The following is a 19,583-nucleotide window of genomic DNA, read 5'->3' as shown; positions in this document are numbered from 1 at the left end:
GCTTTAATATTTGTTACAATTCAATACATATGTTAATCCATGTGATAAGATGACCTCATAGATACAATTTCAGCTTAAAATGAATAGAGAAAATGGCTCAAATTACAAAAGATTCTATTTCGTATTTTATATGCATCTCCTCCATTTGATGGCATTTTAGTAATCTTAGAACTTTGAATCAGGGTTTGAACAAATTCCCTTATTTATTTTGGACCAAAATTTTGATAGAGGCAGCCAAATAGCAAATCGTCTTTCATCCAAACAAGGCCTCAGGATTCAGTGTTCCTAACTGCTTGAGAAGTAAGAACTCTGAGGAGGACTTCACAGAAAACTCAAATCTTCCACTTTCCTCTTTTATTAATCTTCATATGGGGTTGCAGAAATCCAAAACTTGTGGGAGGTCAGAGATTCTGTATCTGATTTCACCTTCTACATAACATACAACCTTTTTGAAGCCACCAATTACCTTTTTGGTGCCTTTCTTAAGATCAGTAACTTGGGTCCATTGGGGTTTTCCTTCTGTGTTGTTCTTTTCATTGGTTTGGCCATTATTGGGCCCAGGTGCTGGTTTTATTGTTCCCAATTCCTCAGATGGCATTGGTGTTGTCTTGGAATTGCTCAATTTCTTCAACTGCATAAGCAAGGAGAAATAATATACGTAATTACATATGCGCAGAACATAGAGATAATGTACGATATAAATGGGAGGAGGAATGCAGTCCGTCCAGTTGGGACTTATTTTATGGGTTCTTAATTCTTGATCTAGATTTATATCTATATCGTGAGAAAGAACATTGCAAGGGTGATCATTTCAACCTCTGAATGAATGAAGAAGCTATAAAAGGAGACCTCTACGACTCTTCTTGGTCTTGAGCTCAAATTGATAATTTACAAGAATTTCGTTCCAGGTAGATCTCTTCCCCATGAAGAAAATGGGAAGCCATGGTTTAAAGGTTTGAGCAAGCTAGGTAGTGAAAGCTATCACTACAAAGAAATTGGGAGAAAATATTAAGAAAGCTCTTGAGAGATAAATTGGACCTCAAGAAATATTCAACATAGTGTTTTGATGAGGCAAGGAAGAATAAAGCCGACAGGTTTTGATCCCAAAGATCTTTTGTTTCTCAAGATTAGGAATTCATGTTGGTAGGTAAGGGAGAAGGAAAGATCCACAAGTTTTGACATATAGGCTATGTTTGATAGCTAAGAGATAAAAAATAAAAGAAAAATTCAAGAGAGGTTCCCCAAATAGGCCATCTAGTAAGAATTATTCCCTATGCTAATAAGAGATAAAAAAATAAAAGAAAAATTCAAAGGGAGGTTCCCCAAATAGGCCGTCTAGTAAGAATTATTCCCTCTCACTCTATGCTAATATGATAACTGGTCCTATGGGAGAAAAATTGTAAACTTGATAGCATTTATCAAGAAAAATTAGTCATTTGATGCACTAGTAAATTCACCTCCATAAAATTAGAGTCCATGCTTTCCCCATGAGGACAATTCTAAATTAATGGATACCCTAGTAAAGTTCCTGACCAACATATTAAAATAGGCAGTCAATCTCAACCCTGAACCGGTTGGACTGACCAAAAGCAATTAAAAAATTGGACCAAAATTTTCGGTTTGAGTTTTCATAAAATTGGAAGAAAAAATCAAATCGAATCACGATCAAAACGAAAGAACAAGAGAAAACATATCTTCCCATGAAGAAAGTTTTCCTTCACGTGGCATGAAGATTATAGACATCAATGGTTGGTCTTCTCTGCTCCCCTTATTTATGAGTGGTAAATAATAGTTCCACCCCTTGCACGATACCCTCTCAACACCACCCAAAGGTTTTAGTCAAGGGGTTCATCCTTAACCATGGTACTTTCCCATTATTTTTAATGTGTATATATATATATATATGTGTGTGTGTGTGAAAAATTAAAAAACATACTAATAACAACCAGATAATGGACCAATAAGAGTTCATTAAGTCAACCCAATAGAAGACTTTACTAAACCGCACCAAAACTGAAATTGAAACGAACTTTGTCTTAAAGGTTTGGTTTTAATTTGACCTAGTATGAAACAGAAATTGATTCAACCCAACTGAACTGATCGATTGACACCCCTAACTAAAATTACGGATATAATATGTATTCTAGCAATGGTCATCTTAACACTTTTTCTTACCCAGTAAAGGCTACCATTGCCCCGAAATTATGAACCAATTTCTCTTACAACTATATATGTCTTACTCTCATTTTGAGTTATCATCACCAACATCAGTCCTTCACCTCATTAAAAAGTGAAAAAAATTCTTATAACAAGCAGTCTCTTACTCTGAGCTGTTGAGCAACAAGAGTTTGGCTTTAGTAGTCAATATATATTGCTATATTATAGCAAAAACTTACCTTTTCTTTGTAAATCCAACTGGTGTCCAACAATACATTACTAGAGAACTCACTTAGCCACCACACCATTTGACCCTAACAACCAAAACTTAGATAGGCTTCCTCAAATCTACTTTAATTTCTTAGCTTTGTGTGAACTACTAGTAGTATATAAGTAGAAAGGTGATCAAGAGGATCTCAACATGTAAAGGAGGTAATTAATGTCATGAAATTAAGAATGAATTAAATGAACCTGGATGTAAGAATGGTCACATACGTAAGCTTAACCTGGATGAAAGAATGACCACATACACGTAAGATTTTACCTATGCTTCCATTTGTTTCCTTGCAAAACCTTAAGTAGGAGAGATAATTTTCTTACTTTATTTGATTAATTAATTTTCCTTCAATCATGTTGAAGAAAAAATCTTTTCATCAATGGTGATATGATGTTATGATTAGACTCGGGGTTCATCATTAACTTTGACTCCCAATTATTTATGGTAAAAAATATCTTTTTTTTTTTGCCAATCGGGTGAGATCTAAGGATGTGAATTTGAAACTGAAATCGTGAAACCATTTATCAAATGGTTCCATTTTAGTTTTAAAATTGAAACCCTGATTCGATTTTGCTTTTAAAATTTAAATCATTGATAAACCGTTAAACCGATTAACATATATGCAGTAAGTTTAAGTCATTCAATGTTAATTTTACATATATTTCCATAAGAAAATTTAAGTTTTTTCTACCCAAAATATATATATATATATATTAACAATAAATAATTCAAACAATTTACATACATTTCAATAAAAAAAATTTAAAGGTAAAGAAGTTGTTTAGACAAAAATTAGAAAACATTAGAAAACTGTTTAAAACCAAAACCATTTATAAATGGTTTCGATTTTAAAACTGTTTATCAAATGATTCGATTTTGATTTTACATAATTTTGAAATCAAATCAAACCGTTTACAGTAGAACCAAACCGATTAATACCCTAGCTGAGATCCCATGGTTGAAGAGATTCTCTCTTCACCATGTATGAAAAGAATATAAATCCTACTTTATTTGGAATAAACCTCATACATCGGAAATCCTGTATTATACATATATTTGTAACCCATTTATAATAGGAAAAACTAGCTGGGCTGGATTTGTATTACATGGGATCACTGCCCTCTCCCAAACTAGCTAAAATTTCTAAGAATCTCAACTTGTTGAGACAGAATCATTGTCCTCTACCTTACTAGGTGGAATCTTAAGAGAATCTCATTTTGTTATATAGGGAGTTACAAGTTTCGATCGACTACTCCTCCATCAGTAGTCCTACCCCATCCTTCCCTCCCTCTCTGCAACGGGCAGAACCATTGCAGCAACAATGGCAGTTTCAATTGATGAAAAAGGTACCCTCTCTCTCTCTCTCTCTCTCTCTCTCTCTACCCCTTGTCACTCTTTTAATTAATTTCTGGGTTATGTAGTAATTGCAGTAGAAGAGGTGAACGATTGTCCAATAGAGGAAGTCCGGCTGACAGTTCCGATCACTGATGACCCGACCATGCCGGCATTGACGTTCAGAACATGGGTGTTGGGGGTCCTCTCGTGCCTCATTCTCTCCTTTGTAAACCAGTTCTTCCGGTTCCGTCAGAACCCAGTGAGCATCGGGTCCATTTCAGTGCAACTAGCCATTCTTCCAGTGGGAAAGTTGATGGCGGCTACGCTGCCGGAGAAAATCTTGACGGTGCCAATGACTGGGTGGTCATTCTCATTGAACCCTGGACCATTCAATATTAAAGAACATGTTCTTATCACAGTCTTTGCTAACGTTGGAAGTGGTAGTGTTTATGCACTCCATATTGTCACCATTATCAAAGTTTTCTACAAGGTGGAAATCCAACCTGTTCTTGCCATCTTGCTAACCCTAACCACCCAGGTTTATATCTAGATCTCTCCACTGAACTTTGTTATGGGTATATTTTGTTCAAGAATTTACTGCTAAGTGTGGTTTACTTTTATTTTTTACATTTCCGTGACAACCAGATGCTTGGGTATGGTTGGGCTGGTCTTTTCAGGAAGTTCCTTGTTGATTCACCCTACATGTGGTGGCCAACATCCCTCGTTCAGGTATCCTTGTTCAGGTAATCTCTCTCTCTCTCTCTCTCTCTCACCTAGGAGTGTTAAGTTCAGCCCGGACCAAACTCATTAATTAGGTTGGTTTTATGGAGTATTTGGTAGAGTTCGAAATCAAATCGGACCAAGTAAATTAGAAATGAGACATCTTAGAATGTTTGTCCCAATTGATAAATATATAATGACGAAAAAATATGTATCTTAAATGGTTTCATTAAGGACAACAGTTAGTGTTTGTCACAAAAATACCTTATTTTCATGTGAACCAAAACTCTCCCCTTCACACCCTCCCAATCCCCCCCCCCAAAAAAAAAAAAAAACACTAGACTTGACCAAAAATACCCAGGAGTTTCCCTATTACTTTTCATATGTATACCTGAAATCAGTCTGGACCAAATCCAATAGTAGATTGATCATAAACAAACAACAAAAAAATGATAAGAAACCAGACCTAATTGAAACGACCGAGACAAAAAATTTCCTAATAGGTTTTGTTTCGGGTTAACCCAAAACTGACCGAAACTAAATCGAACCGGCTAATTGACAATAGTTAGATATTAATTTGTGTTGTGTGTAAAAAATTGTAAATGATTAACCTTTTTGGGATTGATTCTTGCAGGGCCCTACATGAGACGGAAAAAAGAGTAAAGGGTAGATTGACAAGGCTTCAATTTTTCATCATAGCCCTTGGTTCATGCTTTGCTTACTCTATCATCCCAGCCTATTTCTTCCCTTCATTAACTGCACTTTCTTTCATTTGTTGGATGTGGCCTAAGTCAGCCACAGCACACCAAATCGGTGGAGGCTTACAAGGTCTAGGCCTCCTATCATTTGGATTCGACTGGAATGTGGTGTCATCTTTTATAGGTAGTCCATTGGCATACCCAGCTTACTCCATAGTCTGTGCACTTGTGGGTGCCTTCTTCGCACTTTATGTTGCAGCCCCCATTGTTCATTGGACCAATTCCTTTGAAGCTAAACGATTTCCCATCTTCTCAAGCCGCACATTTGATGAATATGGAAACAGCTACAATGTCACACGGATCTTAGATCAGAAGTCTTTCTCTTTCGATGAACAAGCCTATGATAGTTACAGTAAGGTGTATGTTAGTACAATTTTTGCATTTAGTTATGGTATGAGCTTTGCTACATTAGCTGCGAGTCTCTCCCATGTTGCCCTTTTTAATGGAAGGTAACTATATATATTCACTTGTTCATCCATTGGGAAAACAGGTTTGGTTGAGTTAATTGATCTTGGCTGTATCACTACACAGATCAATTTGGCGACAAATGAAGTCAAGCATAAAAGATAAGTCTGGAGATGTCTATAACAGGATTATGAAGAATTATGATTCTGTCCCTCAATGGTGGTTTTACACAATCTTTGTGGTTGTGCTTGCACTTGCTATTTTTGCTTGTGAAGGTTTTGGTGGAAAATTACAACTTCCTTACTGGGGTGTCTTATTAGCCATTGCTTTGGGTCTGTTTTTCACATTGCCCATTGGTGTGATAACAGCAACTACAAACCAAGTAAAATCTCTCTCTCTTTCTCAGTCAGACATAAACACAAACATGGAGAGGACATCATATGGCTAACTAGTTTGTTATGTTAAAACTTTTGTGTACAGCAACCTGGACTGAATGTGATCACAGAGCTAATTATTGGTTATCTATACCCGGGGAAACCCATCGCCAATGTGGCTTTCAAGACCTATGGTTACATAAGCATGGTACAATCAATCTTTTTTCTTCAAGATTTAAAGCTTGGACACTACATGAAGATCCCTCCAAGATCCATGTTCTTAGTTCAGGTAATATTAATTGTTGTTTATAATTTCACTATTAGAGGCTTCTTTTTGAAGAACTGATACTGATCTTTAGTGATTTGGTTGAGGTAGATGGTAGGGACATTGATCAACAATGTGATCACATTTGGCACAGCTTGGTGGCTTCTAACTACTGTGGAGAATATTTGTGATGTTACTCAATTGCCTAAAGGAAGTCCATGGACATGCCCAGGTGACAATGTCTTCTACAGTGCTTCTATTATATGGGGTGTGGTTGGTCCACTTCGTATGTTTGGAAAGCTTGGTGTCTATGCCAAGTTGAATTGGTTTTTCCTAGTTGGTTTGATTTCACCAGTGCCAATCTGGTGGTTAAGTCGAAAGTTTCCACAACACGAATGGATTAAACTCATCCACATACCCCTTATCTTCTTCAATGCTGGTGCGTTTCCAGAGATTAAGCCTGTTAACTATTGGACTTGGGGAGTAGTTGGGATCTTCTTCAATGTTTATGTGTATAGAAGGTACAGAGGGTGGTGGGCTAGGCACAATTATGTTCTCTCAGCAGCCTTGGATGCAGGAGTTGCTTTCTTGGCTCTCCTTGTCTATTTCTCTCTGCAAATGAATGATATCTTTGGTCCAGATTGGTGGGGTGCAGATGGAGGAGATCATTGCCCTTTAGCAATTTGCCCTACAGATCCAAGGATTATGGTAGAGGGCTGTCCAGCTATGTCATAATATGATTTCTTTCTTTTTTCTTTTAATTGTGTGTTTGTGTATAAATTTCATCTATTTAGCATGAGGGAGAATGTTAAGGGACCATGGGATCTATTAGAATCCTAATCCTATGTAATCTTACTTATTGTATGATTCAAAAAGCCATAAAATATTATGTTGGTAGGTTTCTTTGCTACCCTCCTTGTAGAAACGTAACCCTAAAATGATGTAGAAGATAATGGAAAAACAAAAACAAGCAATGCACACAGATTTATGAGGTTCGACAAGATTACCTACGTCCCCGGTGAGATGAGATCCTGATTCACTATCAATGGAGAATAGGGTTACAGCGCTCGTCCCTCACACCTCTCAGTATTGCTTGCATTACAGAGAAAGAAACCCTCGCTACAAATATATAACGAAAAACCTTAATCCAGAAAGTATACAATTGCCCTCAAATAAAAAATTCGAGTGGGGAACTGCACCCCCTACACTCCCTGCTATGCAGGGGGGCCTTCTGCCCCCCTTGCAACCCCCACGGGACTGCCGTCCTGCCTGTCGAGGTGCTGCACTAGTACTCCCTGGATTAAACTCTGATAGAATACAAGACATCGTACACCAATACTCCTTCCCTAATTAATCTGATCCAAAAAGGCAAAACTAGGGAGTGGAGATTCTATCTTGATGACTGTACAATCAATCAGTTAAATGAATCTTCTAAAAGGGCAACATTTTATTATCCATAAGAAAGAGTCTGACCTAGCTTAGGCTTTTGCAATAACTGAGTTGGTATAGTGTATGGATGGAGGGACAGGGACCAATGGGGTTAGTATAGTGGTGAAAATGCCCTCAATCCATCTCCGTTTGAATTGGTAGGGGCTTGTCCTGGGGGCAATGATCACTACCATGGAGCACTCTTTTCTGTTAAAAAAAAAAAAAAAGATGGAGGGATAGGGCTCCTCTATACCGTGGGTTGTAATTGCAACACGTGAATTTTTATAAATTAACAGTGAAGATTTTTTAGGAAGGAGAGGGGGTTTTGTACATGCCTTACAGGGGAGATGATTAAAGGAAACAACCTCATGAGGGAAGAGAATTCTTCAAGCCACTACGGAGTAGCGGGGTTTTCACGGTTTCCCACATTAGCTTTGAAGGTGTCATTAATTCTCTGTTCGGCTGGATCTAGTTCTTGGGTATTCAGTTCATATAGGTTTGGATTTGTCAGTTTTATGATTTTACCCGTTTGTTATACTCATATATGATTTGAATTGGTTAGGTATTGATATTGGTTATACAAAATGGTATACTGTAAATCTAATACCAATACTTAAAACCATGGAGTAGACTAACCATGGATAGTATCCAGGTCTTTTCCAATTTTAAAGTGCTCTTTCTTTTTTTCCTCTCTAGCATTTGACTCCTGCCATGAGATCTATATATGACAACGGGTCCTGTGGGAAACCATCTTAATATTGAAAAATTGAACTCATAGATTGTTGGTGATAAAATTTGAAATTCCCTTAAAATCAATGACGTGGCACCTATAGGAGAGAGACATGGATTAATGGTGAAGCGTTAAAAATTCCTTGCCAACGGTTACCTGATGTCCATATGTGAAGGGTGTAGAGATGTACTGGGGAAAAATGGCCGTTGGACAAGTGTCATGTAGATGACATGAGGTAATATAGTGAGAGCAATTGTTCAGTGGTGTTCATAAGGAACAATTACCTAACTAAATGAAGAAGCTATTTAAGGAGGGAATTTCGGCCAAGAAGAGGCATGAACAACAACACAAAAAACCTATCTACATTGCAATCCCTTATCCATTTTGTTACTTTCCTAGTGCTAGATTCAATTTAGGATTCTTTTACTTAGCAATCGATGTAATTTTTTCACAAGTCCCTATTTTTGGTGGATTCTTGTGCTTTGTTTTGTTTTCAAGACTTGTCTTGAGGAATAAATCATTTCCTCTTTTTTTTCCCTTGACTTGTCTTTTGGGCTTGATCTATTCGTAATCAAAGTCCCTCGAACAATCATAAAAGAGGGGACTCCAATCGTTTGATCAAAGTTAGATTGCATTAAATCCAGTTAGAAAAAATTTTGGCACACCTGAGTAAATTTTATTATGGACAAAAAATCGTTAGAGATGAGAAAAATTTGTTGCCAACATAGATCAAGCAAACTTAGCCACTTGATATTATTAGTAAGTTCTCCTCCATATTATAAAAAAGAAAAAAGAAAAAAGAAAAAAAAAATCTCCTCCTCCCATGAAGTTTTCATGTTTTCCGAATGAGGACAAGTGGAAATTAATGGACATCCCAGTGGAGTGGAGATAGCAGAGCACTAGCTCTCTTTTTTATTTCGTTCCTTCATTTCTTACCCAAAAGAAAAACCTATCTTCAATCATTGTATTTGGACTCTAGTCAATAGCGTTCACCACCTCTTTGCTTCTTTGGTGTTCAGATATGGATGGAGAAGGTAGGAGGAAAAGCGAGCAACAGCTGCACAATCACTACCACCTGAATCCTCTCAGAAATTCTTTTTGGCCCAGAAGTGACTTCTGCTTCTGGTGGATCAACTAAACCTACCTCTGATCATCAATAGTAATCTCGGGTGGTGAATCAGGTAATAAATCTTCCCCTATTTCTCCTATAGATTTGCTTTCTAAACCCATTAAGAGTTCAATCGAATCATCACTATCTGATCTTGTCATCTCAGTAACAAGTTACAACTACACCTCAATCAGTACTCCTCCCCCCTCACTTTCTGCAACTTGAGAACCATTGCAACAACATCAATGGCGGTTTCAGCTAATGATAAAGGTTCATGCTTCTCCCTCCCACTCTCTCTTTGTGTTTTCTCCCCCTCTTCCTTGTCACTTCTTTATGGGTTTTGTAGTAGTTGTGGCAGAAGATGTGAATGATTGTCCGATAGAGGAAGTCCGGCTGACAGTTCCAATCACCGATGATCGGACGATGCCGGCATTGACGTTCAGAACATGGGTGTTGGGTGTCCTTTCGTGCAGCATTCTTTCCTTCGTAAACCAGTTTTTCCGGTTCCGTCAGAACCCAGTGAGCATCGGATCCATTTCAGTCCAACTAGTTATACTTCCGGTGGGAAAGTTGATGGCGGCGACGCTGCCGGAGAAAATCCTGACGGTGCCAATGACTGGGTGGTCATTCTCATTGAACCCAGGGCCATTCAACATGAAAGAACATGTTCTTATCACCATCTTTGCAAACGTTGGAAGTGGTGGCGTTTATGCACTACATATTGTCACCATTCTCAAAGTTTTCTACAAGAAGGAAATCCAGCCCATTCTTGCCGTCTTGCTAATCCTAATCACCCAGGTATATATCTCTCTCTTCAATGAACTTTGTATAAACAATATTTTACTTGATTTGTAAGTATGGGCATAGTGTTCCTAACCAGACCCAACCTAACCTGGATAAAAATCGTCTGTTGTTCTCAATCTCTGTTTTTCCATGTTTTGCTAGGTGCAGAGCGCGACACGTGGACAGTCCATCACCAACGGTCAAGATTAAGAAGGTTGGTTGAGGGTTATTCATCCGGTTTACAAATGCGAATGACTCGAACCGGTTCGTGGTCTCAGTGTGAAATGAAGATCCAAAATTCGATCTAGAACCAATCTCTGATCTCTCGTCTCGGTCTCTCTCGCTCTCTTCGTTGTCGGCTTTGGAATCGGAGCTCGAGGTACTGTTATGGTTGCCCCATTCGCTGCAATGAACTTCTTGCCTCTCGGTTCCTTCATCCTTTTCGTCCTCGTCTTCGTCGAGGTGGGGGTGATCGTTTTCTTCATCTTTTGTTTGGCGGTAGAAATCAGAACCGGGAGGTGAGGGAGGATAGAAATTCTCCCAGTTCCAAACGGATGAAGTCTGAGAAGGAGTGCTAGAATAGGTGGAGAGGGTCGGGAAGTTGAAAGGGTAACCATATTTTGTGGCCGGTTGTTGGCGGGGAGTGGAGGAGGGGCTTGATTCAAAGAGGATGTGTGGAAGCTTTGAGCTTGCGATAGTGGGAGAAGGAGTTGGAGAAGGAGAAAAGGTAGGGGGAGGCGGAGGAGGAGGTGGAGATGGGGTCAGTGGTGGTGATGGTGGTGGTGGTTGTGTTGAATGGAAAGAGACTGAGGAAGGATTTCGGAGGAGAACAGCTGGGGTTTGGGCGGAAACAGAGAGGGGTTCTCCGGCGGTGAAGTCAGAAAGAGCGGAGCCAGTGAGGCGGAGGGAGTGGAGGTAGTCAGAATGAGAGGCGGCGAGGTGGGAGAAGGAGTTGGAGAAGGAGAAAAGGCAGGGGGAGGCGGAGGAGGAGGTGGAGATGGGGTCAGTGGTGGTGATGGTGGTGGTGGTTGTGTTGAACGGAAAGAGACTGAGGAAGGATTTGGGAGGAGAACAGCTGGGGTTTGGGCGGAAACAGAGAGGGGTTCTCCGGCGGTGAAGTCGGAAAGAGCGGAGCCAGTGAGGCGGAGGGAGTGGAGGTAGTCGAAATGAGAGGCGGCGAGGTGGGAGAAGGAGTTGGAGAAGGAGAAAAGGCAGGGGGAGGCGGAGGAGGAGGTGGAGATGGGGTCAGTGGTGGTGATGGTGGTGGTGGTTGTGTTGAACGGAAAGAGACTGAGGAAGGATTTCGGAGGAGAACAGTTGGGGTTTGGGCGGAAACAGAGAGGGGTTCTCCGGCGATGAAGTCGGAAAGAGCGGAGCCAGTGAGGCGGAGGGAGCAGAGGTAGTCAGAATGAGAGGCGGCGAGGTGGTGGCGAGCGTAAACCGCTTCCTTCATGAGGCGACGCCGCTCCTTGTAACGTCTGACTGTGTCTTCATTGTCGAGCTTGGAGGTCGTGCAGCCCATAGTGGTGGCCCGTGGCAGTGTTGGTGGCGCGTTTTTGCTTCACTCGCGAGCCCGATGGTCAGTGCGGTTCATTTCACACTGAGACCATGAACCGGTTCGAGTCATTCACACTTGTAAACCGGATCAATAACCCTCAACCAACCTTCTTAATCTTGACCGTTGGTGATGGACTGTCCACGTGTCGCGCTCTGCACCTAGCAAAACATGGAAAAACAGAGATTGAAAACAACAGACGGTTTTTATCCACCTAACCTTGGGGTAGCCGAGTTGGTAAGGGACTTTCGCTTCAATGTGGTTTTGAGTTCGACTCCCCTTAGCTCCTTGTGGCCACTAACACAGGGTGTTCAATGCTCTTTACTGTTTTTTGGTGAAAATTGAATGATTCTCATTCAATCCTGATATGACCAAATCCATAAGATTGTGGAGTTAGTATAGGCCCTTATGGAGTTAGTATAGGCCGATGGGACTAATAAGGTTGAAAGCCTCGATATCTGTTTTCTTAAAAAAAATAATAATAATAAAATAAAATAAAATAAAAAATAAAATCCTAACCATTATTCTTCTTTCTTTTCTGGGGAGAAACAGATGCTTGGATATGGTTGGGCTGGTCTCTTCAGAAAGTACCTTGTTGACTCACCCTATATGTGGTGGCCAGCCTCACTCGTTCAGGTGTCCCTGTTTAGGTGATCTCTCTCTCTCTCTCTCTCTCTCTCTCTCTCTCTCTCTCTCTCTCACACACACACACACACACACACACACACACACCCCTCTAGGAGTGTCAAGTTCAGCCCGAATCCATTGGACAGTCCAAAAGTGATCGATTCAGTCCGACCAAACTCTTATCAGGTTGGTTTTAGGTTGGGGTTTTATGAAGTATTTGGTTGAAATCAAAAGCAAACCAGACCAACCGAATACCCTGATAAGAAACCAAAAAACCCCCAGGAGTTTTCCATTAATTTCCGACATGGGACGATGCTGAAATTGAAACTTGTAGAAATCGATAACTTCCTAACCGGTTTGGTTTCGGGTTAGTCTACTAATTGACCATAACTGATTTAACCTTTCCGAACCAGACCAAACCGACTAATTGATACCCTTACATACACACACAAATACACTATATAGTTAGCCTTTTTAGGTGTGTTGTGCATGTGAGAAATTGTAAGTGATAACCTTTTTGGGCTTGGATATTGCAGGGCTCTACATGAGACGGAACAAAGGGTAAAGGGTAGATTAACAAGGCTTCAATTCTTCTTCATAGCCCTTGGCTCCTGCTTTGCTTATTCTGTTATCCCAACCTATTTCTTCCCTTCAATAACTGCACTCTCCTTCATTTGTTGGATATGGCCTAAATCAATCACAGCCCACCAAATTGGTGGAGGTGTACAAGGTCTAGGCCTCCTATCATTTGGACTCGACTGGAACGTGGTGTCATCCTTTTTGTATAGTCCGTTGGCCTTCCCAGCCTATTCCATAATCTGTTCACTTATGGGTGCATTCCTCGCACTTTATGTTGCAGTCCCCATCTTATATTGGTCCAATGCCTTTGAAGCGAAGCGGTTTTCGATCTTCTCAAGCGGCACATTTGATGAATCTGGAAACCGCTACAATGTCACACGGATCTTGGATCAGAAAACTTTTACTTTCGATCAACAAGCCTATGATAGCTACAGTAAGGTCTATCTCAGTGTCAATTTTGCGTTTACTTATGGTATGAGCTTTGCGACATTAGTTGCAAGTCTCTCCCATGTTGCCCTTTTTAATGGAAGGTAAACTATTTATTCATTTCTTTGAATTATTGACTTGTTCATCCACTAACAATGTCCATTTCCCTATTGATTGACCAAGATGATCTTGGCCTTAACACTTCACAGATCAATTTGGCGACAAATGAAGTCAAGCATACAAGATAATTCTGGAGATGTCCATAACAGGATAATGAAGAATTATAACTCAGTCCCACAATGGTGGTTTTATACAGTCTTTGTGGTAGTGCTTCCACTAGCTATTTTTACATGTGAAGGCTTTGGTGGAAAATTACAACTTCCTTACTGGGGTGTCCTATTAGCCATCGCTTTGGGTATAGTTTTCACATTGCCCATTGGTGTAATAACAGCAACTACAAACCAAGTAAAATCTCTCTCTCTCTCACTCTCTCTCTCTCTCTCTCTCTCGCTCTCTCTCTCTCTCTCTCTCTCACACACACACACACACGTATGGAGAAGATACCATATGGCTAACTAGTTTATTATTATGGTAACTCTTTTGAGTACAGCAACCTGGACTGAATGTGATCACAGAGCTAATTGTTGGTTATCTTTATCCTGGGAGACCCATTGCCAATGTGGCTTTCAAGACCTACGGTTACGTAAGTGTGGTGCAATCAATCTTTTTCCTTCAAGATTTAAAGCTGGGACACTACATGAAGATCCCTCCAAGGTCCATGTTCTTAGTTCAGGTATTAATAGTTGTTTAATTTCCCTATTAGAGGCTTCTTTTTGAAGAACTGATACTGATCTTTAGTGATTTGGTTGAGGTAGATGGTAGGGACATTGATCAACAACATGATCACATTTGGCACAGCTTGGTGGCTTCTTACTACTGTGGATAATATTTGTGATGTTACTCAATTGCCTAAAGGAAGTCCATGGACATGTCCAGGTGACAATGTCTTCTACAGTGCTTCTATTATATGGGGTGTGGTTGGTCCACTTCGTATGTTTGGAAAGCTTGGTGTGTATGCCAAGTTGAATTGGTTTTTCCTCGTTGGTTTGATTTCACCAGTGCCAATATGGTGGTTAAGTCGCAAGTTTCCACAACACAGATGGATTGAACTCATCCATATGCCCCTCATCTTCTACAACGCTGGCTCCTTTCCAGAGGTTAAGGCTGTTAACTATTGGTCTTGGGGTATAGTTGGCATCTTCTTCAATGTTTATGTGTATAGATGGTACAGAGGGTGGTGGGCTAGGCACAATTATGTTCTCTCAGCAGCCTTAGACGCAGGGGTTGCTTTCTTGGCTCTCCTTGTCTATTTCTCTCTCCAAATGAATGGTATCTCTGGTCCAGATTGGTGGGGTGCAGAGGAGGGTGATCATTGCCCTCTGGCAACTTGCCCTACAGATCCAAGGATTATGGTCGATGGCTGCCCAGCTGTGTCATAATATAATTTCTTTCCCTTTTTCCTTTATCGTTTGTTTGTGGATAAAATATCATCTATGTTTTGGAATTTTTTTATTAAACCCCTACGCTTGCCCTACATTTACTCAAACTCTCCTAGCTGTTGCTGTTAGTGATTCTAAATCCTAGAATCATTTGAATGACCTACAGTGTATAGAATACAAGAATGAATAATGGAAAGAAATCGATCACATACCCGTTGAGCGTGAATGAAGTCCCTAAATTAAGGTTGACGCTTGTACCACGAACTATGATGAAGAACCTCGCAATATAGGTCTTTCTACTGAGATCTTCTGCAGCCTCTTACTCTGGGATATTCTCTCTGTCTCTACACTGGCTTTGTGAGAAAGCAGTGCTCCCAAAATATTATTATGAAAGTAATAGTTGCAGGACTGTCAGTATTCTATATATAATAGAATCCCTAAACCTTATTCCATTCCCACAATAGAATAGGACTAGAAGTTTCCTAATTAGAGTGGTCCTTATTCTCTTGGGCCCAATAGGTCAATCAGTATCAGTTAAGCCCACATAAGAGTCCTAACAATCTTTCACTTGGGCTACACTGATATTGATGTCTTCCCATTGACATTTGGCCAAATAATCCCAAGATTGAATACCACTCAAAACAAACTTTGATCCAATCAATAATCTCTATTGTTGAACAATAGTAGAAAATACACCTCAATATATGGCATATAACTATCTAATGTTACAAACAATAGAAAATTATCAATTCAAATCGCCTGGAAACATAGATATAAGGAATTATATCATAACTATGATCACATAAGATATATCATTCCTTATAGGTCCGTTCCTGATCTAAAGATCAACCTACCTTGGAAACCTCACGGTAAAGAACTTTGATATTAATCAATACTTAGGCAAACCACCCTTTTCTTGTATTAATATCTCACTTTGGCATACAACCTATGGTTAACAACCATCTCTATGGATTTAGGTTAAATACCGTCATAAATCATGAAACTTGGCTAAACACCGCCATTAACCGTGACATGTCAAAGTAAACCACAATAATCATACAATAATACGATGAGAGAGAATATAAATGAACACTGTACTGGAAAGTAAACATCCTTAATATAGATTGTGCTCATAATGTATGATCTAACAAAATAATGTTTATTACAATACCACTATGGATAAGTAAACTCCCACTAAACAAGCATATCAAAAGATTCCATCACACCCATATTAGAAACATGAATCTTAAAAATTCCCACTGGAAGAGCCTTGGTCAGAGGATCAGCAACAATCTCTTCAGTAATAATATACTCAACAACGATCTCCCCAGTGTTGATCTTCTCACGAACCAGAAGATATTTAATCTCAATGTGTTTGGAGCTACTAAATCTCTTATTATTCTTTGCAAAGAAAACAACAGAAATATTATCACACCACAAATGCAAAGGCTTAAAGATGGAATCTACAACCTTCAGTTCAGATATGAAATTATTCAGCCACACTGCCTGGTTGGTAACTTCATAAAGTACCACAAACTCAGTTTGTATAGTGGATGAAGCTAAAATAGTATGTTTGGCACTCTTCTAAGAAATAACTCCTCCTCCCAATACAAATATGTATCCAGAGGTAGACTTTCTATCGTCAGTACACCCATTGAAGTCCGAGTCAGAATACCCCACAACTTCAAATTTTTCTGATTTACTAAACACTAGCTTGAAGTCCTTTGCCCGTTGTAGATAGCGCATAACCTTCTTAGCTGTAGTCCAATGAGCCAGACCAGCATCAGATTGAAACCTGCCAAGTACACTAATTGCAAAGGCAATGTTAGGGCGAGTACAAACTTGTGCATACATCAAACTTTCAACGGCAGAGGCATAAGGTTTGTCATTCATTGAGCTCCTCTCAATATCATTCTTTGGACATTGTTGCTTGTTCAACTTGTCTCTTTTACTGATGGGTGCTTCACCACCAGAACATTTAGACATGTTAAACCTCTTTAAAACTTTATCAAGATATGCCTGTTGTGGTAGCCCAAGTAACCCCTGCGGCCTATCACGAATAATCTCGATTCCAAGCACATAACCAGCTTCACCCATGTCCTTCATTTCAAAGTTTTCTGAAAGAAAATCCTTGGTCTCCATCAACAAGGTTTTGTTGCTGCAAGCCAACAGAATGTCATCCACATAGAGCACAAAAAAAATGAAACTACTCCCATTGAGTTTCAGATATATGCATTGGTCGATTGGATTCTCTATAAAACCAAAAGAAGTCACAACTCGACCAAATTTCAAGTACCATTGTCGAGATCTTGTTTTAACCCATAAAGAGATTTTTTCAACATATAAACAAAGTTATCTTTACCCTTTTCCTCAAAACCTTCAGGTTATCTCATGTACACCTGCTCTGACAGCTCTCCATTCAGAAAGGTTGTTTTCACATCCATCTGATGTAACTCTAGGTCAAAATGGTCAACAATGGCCATGATAATTCTGAATGAGTCCTTTGATGAGATTGGTGAGAAGGTTTCCTTGTAATCTATCCCATCTCGCTGAGTAAAACCCTTTGCCACAAGTCTAACTTTGTAGCATTCTACTCTACCTTGAGAATCTGTCTTGGTTTTGAAAACCCACTTAGATGCAATAGCCTTACAATCCTTTGGAATTTGTATTAATTTCCATACTCCATTGTTGCTAATGGATAACAGTTCTTCCTTCATTGCTTTTACCCATTTGTCTGAATGCTTATGATTAACTGCTTGAAGAAAAGTAACAGGGTCTTCTTCTTGTCCTATGTCAAACTCACACTCATTCAAATAAGAAACATAATCAGAGTGCAGAGAAGGCTTGAGCACTCTAGTAGACCTCCTTATAGGTTCAGGTGGAAGACTGCCAATATTAGTGGTATCAGGAGGTGATGGTGGGTCTGTAATAGTAATATCTGTCCCAACTTGCAAATCATATTCAATTGGAGTTTGAGTGACTATATCATCAGACAGGATGGGATTGAGATCAAGAAGTGAATTTCTCAACTCAACCAGTGCTATCTCAGGGGTGTCATACTCGCCTTCTTCAAAAGAGAAATTATGAGGTGTTCTAAACTCTTCATTGCATTCAACAAATCTAGCATGAGAGGTCTCTACAATTTTGTGTCCTGGGCTAGGACAATAGAATCTATATCCTTTAGACCTTTCTGGGTATCCCACAAAATAACAACTTGTAGTCTTTGAGTCAAAAACTTTTTCTTGAGGGTTAAAGACTTTGGCTTCTGCTTGACATCCCGACACTCACAAGTGTCTAAGGCTAGGCATTCTGCCACTCCAGAGTTCAAAGGGAGTCTTATTTACAGACTTGCTTGGCACTCTATTGAGAAGATAAACAGTAGTTTTAAGTGCTTCTTCCATAAGGATTCTGGTAAGGTGGTATTGTTCACCATAGAACGGGCCATGTCTTTCATAATACAATTTCTTCTTTCCGCTACTCCATTCTGCTGAGGCGTTCTAGGTATGGAATATTGAGGAACTATCCCATGTTCTTGTAAGAATTTTACAAAAGGATCAAACAACTGCTTAAAAACACCACTTCTCCTATAATATTCTCCACCCCTATCGGATCTGACCACTTTGATCTTCTTAGAGTGAAAAAGTTCTACTTCAGCTTTAAAAATCTTGAAAACATCTAGAGCACTAGATTTCTCATTGGTAAAGAAGACATACCCATATCTTGACCAATCATCAATAAAAGTTATGAAATAACGGTGCCCAGTGAGTGTAGGGACAGGAAAATGCCCACAGATGTCAGTGTGAATGAGGTCTAATACTTCAATGTTGCGAATAACATCCTTTTTTCTGAAAATTGTCATCTTTCCCTTAATGCAATCTTTACATGTTTTCATGTCCTGAAAATCAATATTTTTCAATATCCCTTCCTTTACCAATCTTTTCATCATCTTAGTTGAAATATGGTCCAACCTTCTATGCCATAACATAGAGGATTTCTCATCAATCAGAGAACGTTTCACTCCCATATTCAGAACCCATGAAAAATTACAATTCAATCTATAAATCCCATCAACAAGAGTACCACTACCAATAGAGACAGAATCATGTAATAAGCAAAAGCCAACTTGATTAAAATTAACAGAATAACCATCTGAACATAATCTAGAAACTGAAATCAAATTTCTCCTTATAGAGGGAACATAAACAACATCCTTCAAATCAATAAATAAGTCTGAATGAAAAAACAATCTAATAGTTCATATGGCTTCCACTTCAACTCTAGCTCCATTGCCCACGAACACCGTCACTTTATCCTTGCTTTGCGCCCTCCTGCTTAGGAACCCCTACAAGGAATGAGTGACGTGAATAGATGATGAATAATCTAACCACCATGAATCAATTGGTACATTAATCAAGCAAGATTCAAAAATTACTAAGGATAGATTCATATGATTATCCTTTTTTTTCTCAAGGTAGGTCTTCCTCTTAAAACAATCTTTCTTCATGTGTCCCTTTGGCCTTGCACCAAAAACACTCTATGCCACTCATGTCTTTTTGT

The 19,583-nt window shown here is 39.4% G+C and overlaps 2 protein-coding genes across 5 annotated transcripts; both read left to right on the top strand.

Moving 5' to 3' along the window:
* Positions 1 to 3,755: 3,755 nt before the first annotated feature.
* Positions 3,756 to 7,098, top strand: LOC122071740 (oligopeptide transporter 1-like). The gene is made up of 7 exons (XM_042636134.1): positions 3,756 to 3,780; positions 3,856 to 4,307; positions 4,415 to 4,512; positions 5,124 to 5,696; positions 5,779 to 6,034; positions 6,133 to 6,315; positions 6,403 to 7,098. Exons 1-7 carry the CDS (start codon positions 3,756 to 3,758, stop codon positions 7,024 to 7,026), a joined length of 2,211 nt encoding a protein of 736 aa, XP_042492068.1. The 3' UTR covers positions 7,027 to 7,098.
* A 2,323-nt stretch (positions 7,099 to 9,421) lies between these two features.
* LOC122071730 (oligopeptide transporter 5-like) lies at positions 9,422 to 15,133 on the top strand. 4 transcript variants are annotated; one of them, XM_042636119.1, is made up of 8 exons: positions 9,422 to 9,630; positions 9,724 to 9,827; positions 9,919 to 10,355; positions 12,448 to 12,545; positions 13,059 to 13,631; positions 13,737 to 13,992; positions 14,138 to 14,320; positions 14,403 to 15,133. In XM_042636119.1, exons 2-8 carry the CDS (start codon positions 9,803 to 9,805, stop codon positions 15,024 to 15,026), a joined length of 2,196 nt encoding a protein of 731 aa, XP_042492053.1. In that variant the 5' UTR covers positions 9,422 to 9,630; positions 9,724 to 9,802; the 3' UTR covers positions 15,027 to 15,133. The 4 variants fall into 4 exon arrangements, with proteins under 4 accessions (XP_042492053.1, XP_042492052.1, XP_042492051.1 ...); XM_042636118.1 differs by having other exon boundaries at positions 9,916 to 10,355; XM_042636117.1 differs by having other exon boundaries at positions 9,724 to 10,355.
* The last annotated feature ends 4,450 nt before the right edge of the window (positions 15,134 to 19,583 follow it).

The sequence above is a fragment of the Macadamia integrifolia genome, unplaced genomic scaffold (genome assembly GCF_013358625.1).
Source record: "Macadamia integrifolia cultivar HAES 741 unplaced genomic scaffold, SCU_Mint_v3 scaffold_68A, whole genome shotgun sequence".
Lineage (NCBI taxonomy): Eukaryota > Viridiplantae > Streptophyta > Magnoliopsida > Proteales > Proteaceae > Macadamia > Macadamia integrifolia.
The sequence above is the reverse complement of the archived record's forward strand: the minus strand, read 5'-3'. Positions and strand labels throughout refer to the sequence as shown.

What these genes read in the sequence shown, in the direction of transcription:
- LOC122071740 (XM_042636134.1), top strand. Translation starts at nt 3,756, where the DNA reads ATGGCAGTTTCAATTGATGAAAAAG. An exon ending in GTTGCCCTTTTTAATGGAAG is followed by an intron (nt 5,697 to 5,778) that starts GTAACTATATAT and finishes ATCACTACACAG; the next exon opens with ATCAATTTGGCGACAAATGA. An exon ending in TAACAGCAACTACAAACCAA is followed by an intron (nt 6,035 to 6,132) that starts GTAAAATCTCTC and finishes TTTTGTGTACAG; the next exon opens with CAACCTGGACTGAATGTGAT.
- LOC122071730 (XM_042636117.1), top strand. Translation starts at nt 9,819, where the DNA reads ATGATAAAGGTTCATGCTTCTCCCTCCCACTCTCTCTTTGTGTTTTCT. An exon ending in TGCTAATCCTAATCACCCAG is followed by an intron (nt 10,356 to 12,447) that starts GTATATATCTCT and finishes GGGGAGAAACAG; the next exon opens with ATGCTTGGATATGGTTGGGC. An exon ending in GTTCAGGTGTCCCTGTTTAG is followed by an intron (nt 12,546 to 13,058) that starts GTGATCTCTCTC and finishes TGGATATTGCAG; the next exon opens with GGCTCTACATGAGACGGAAC.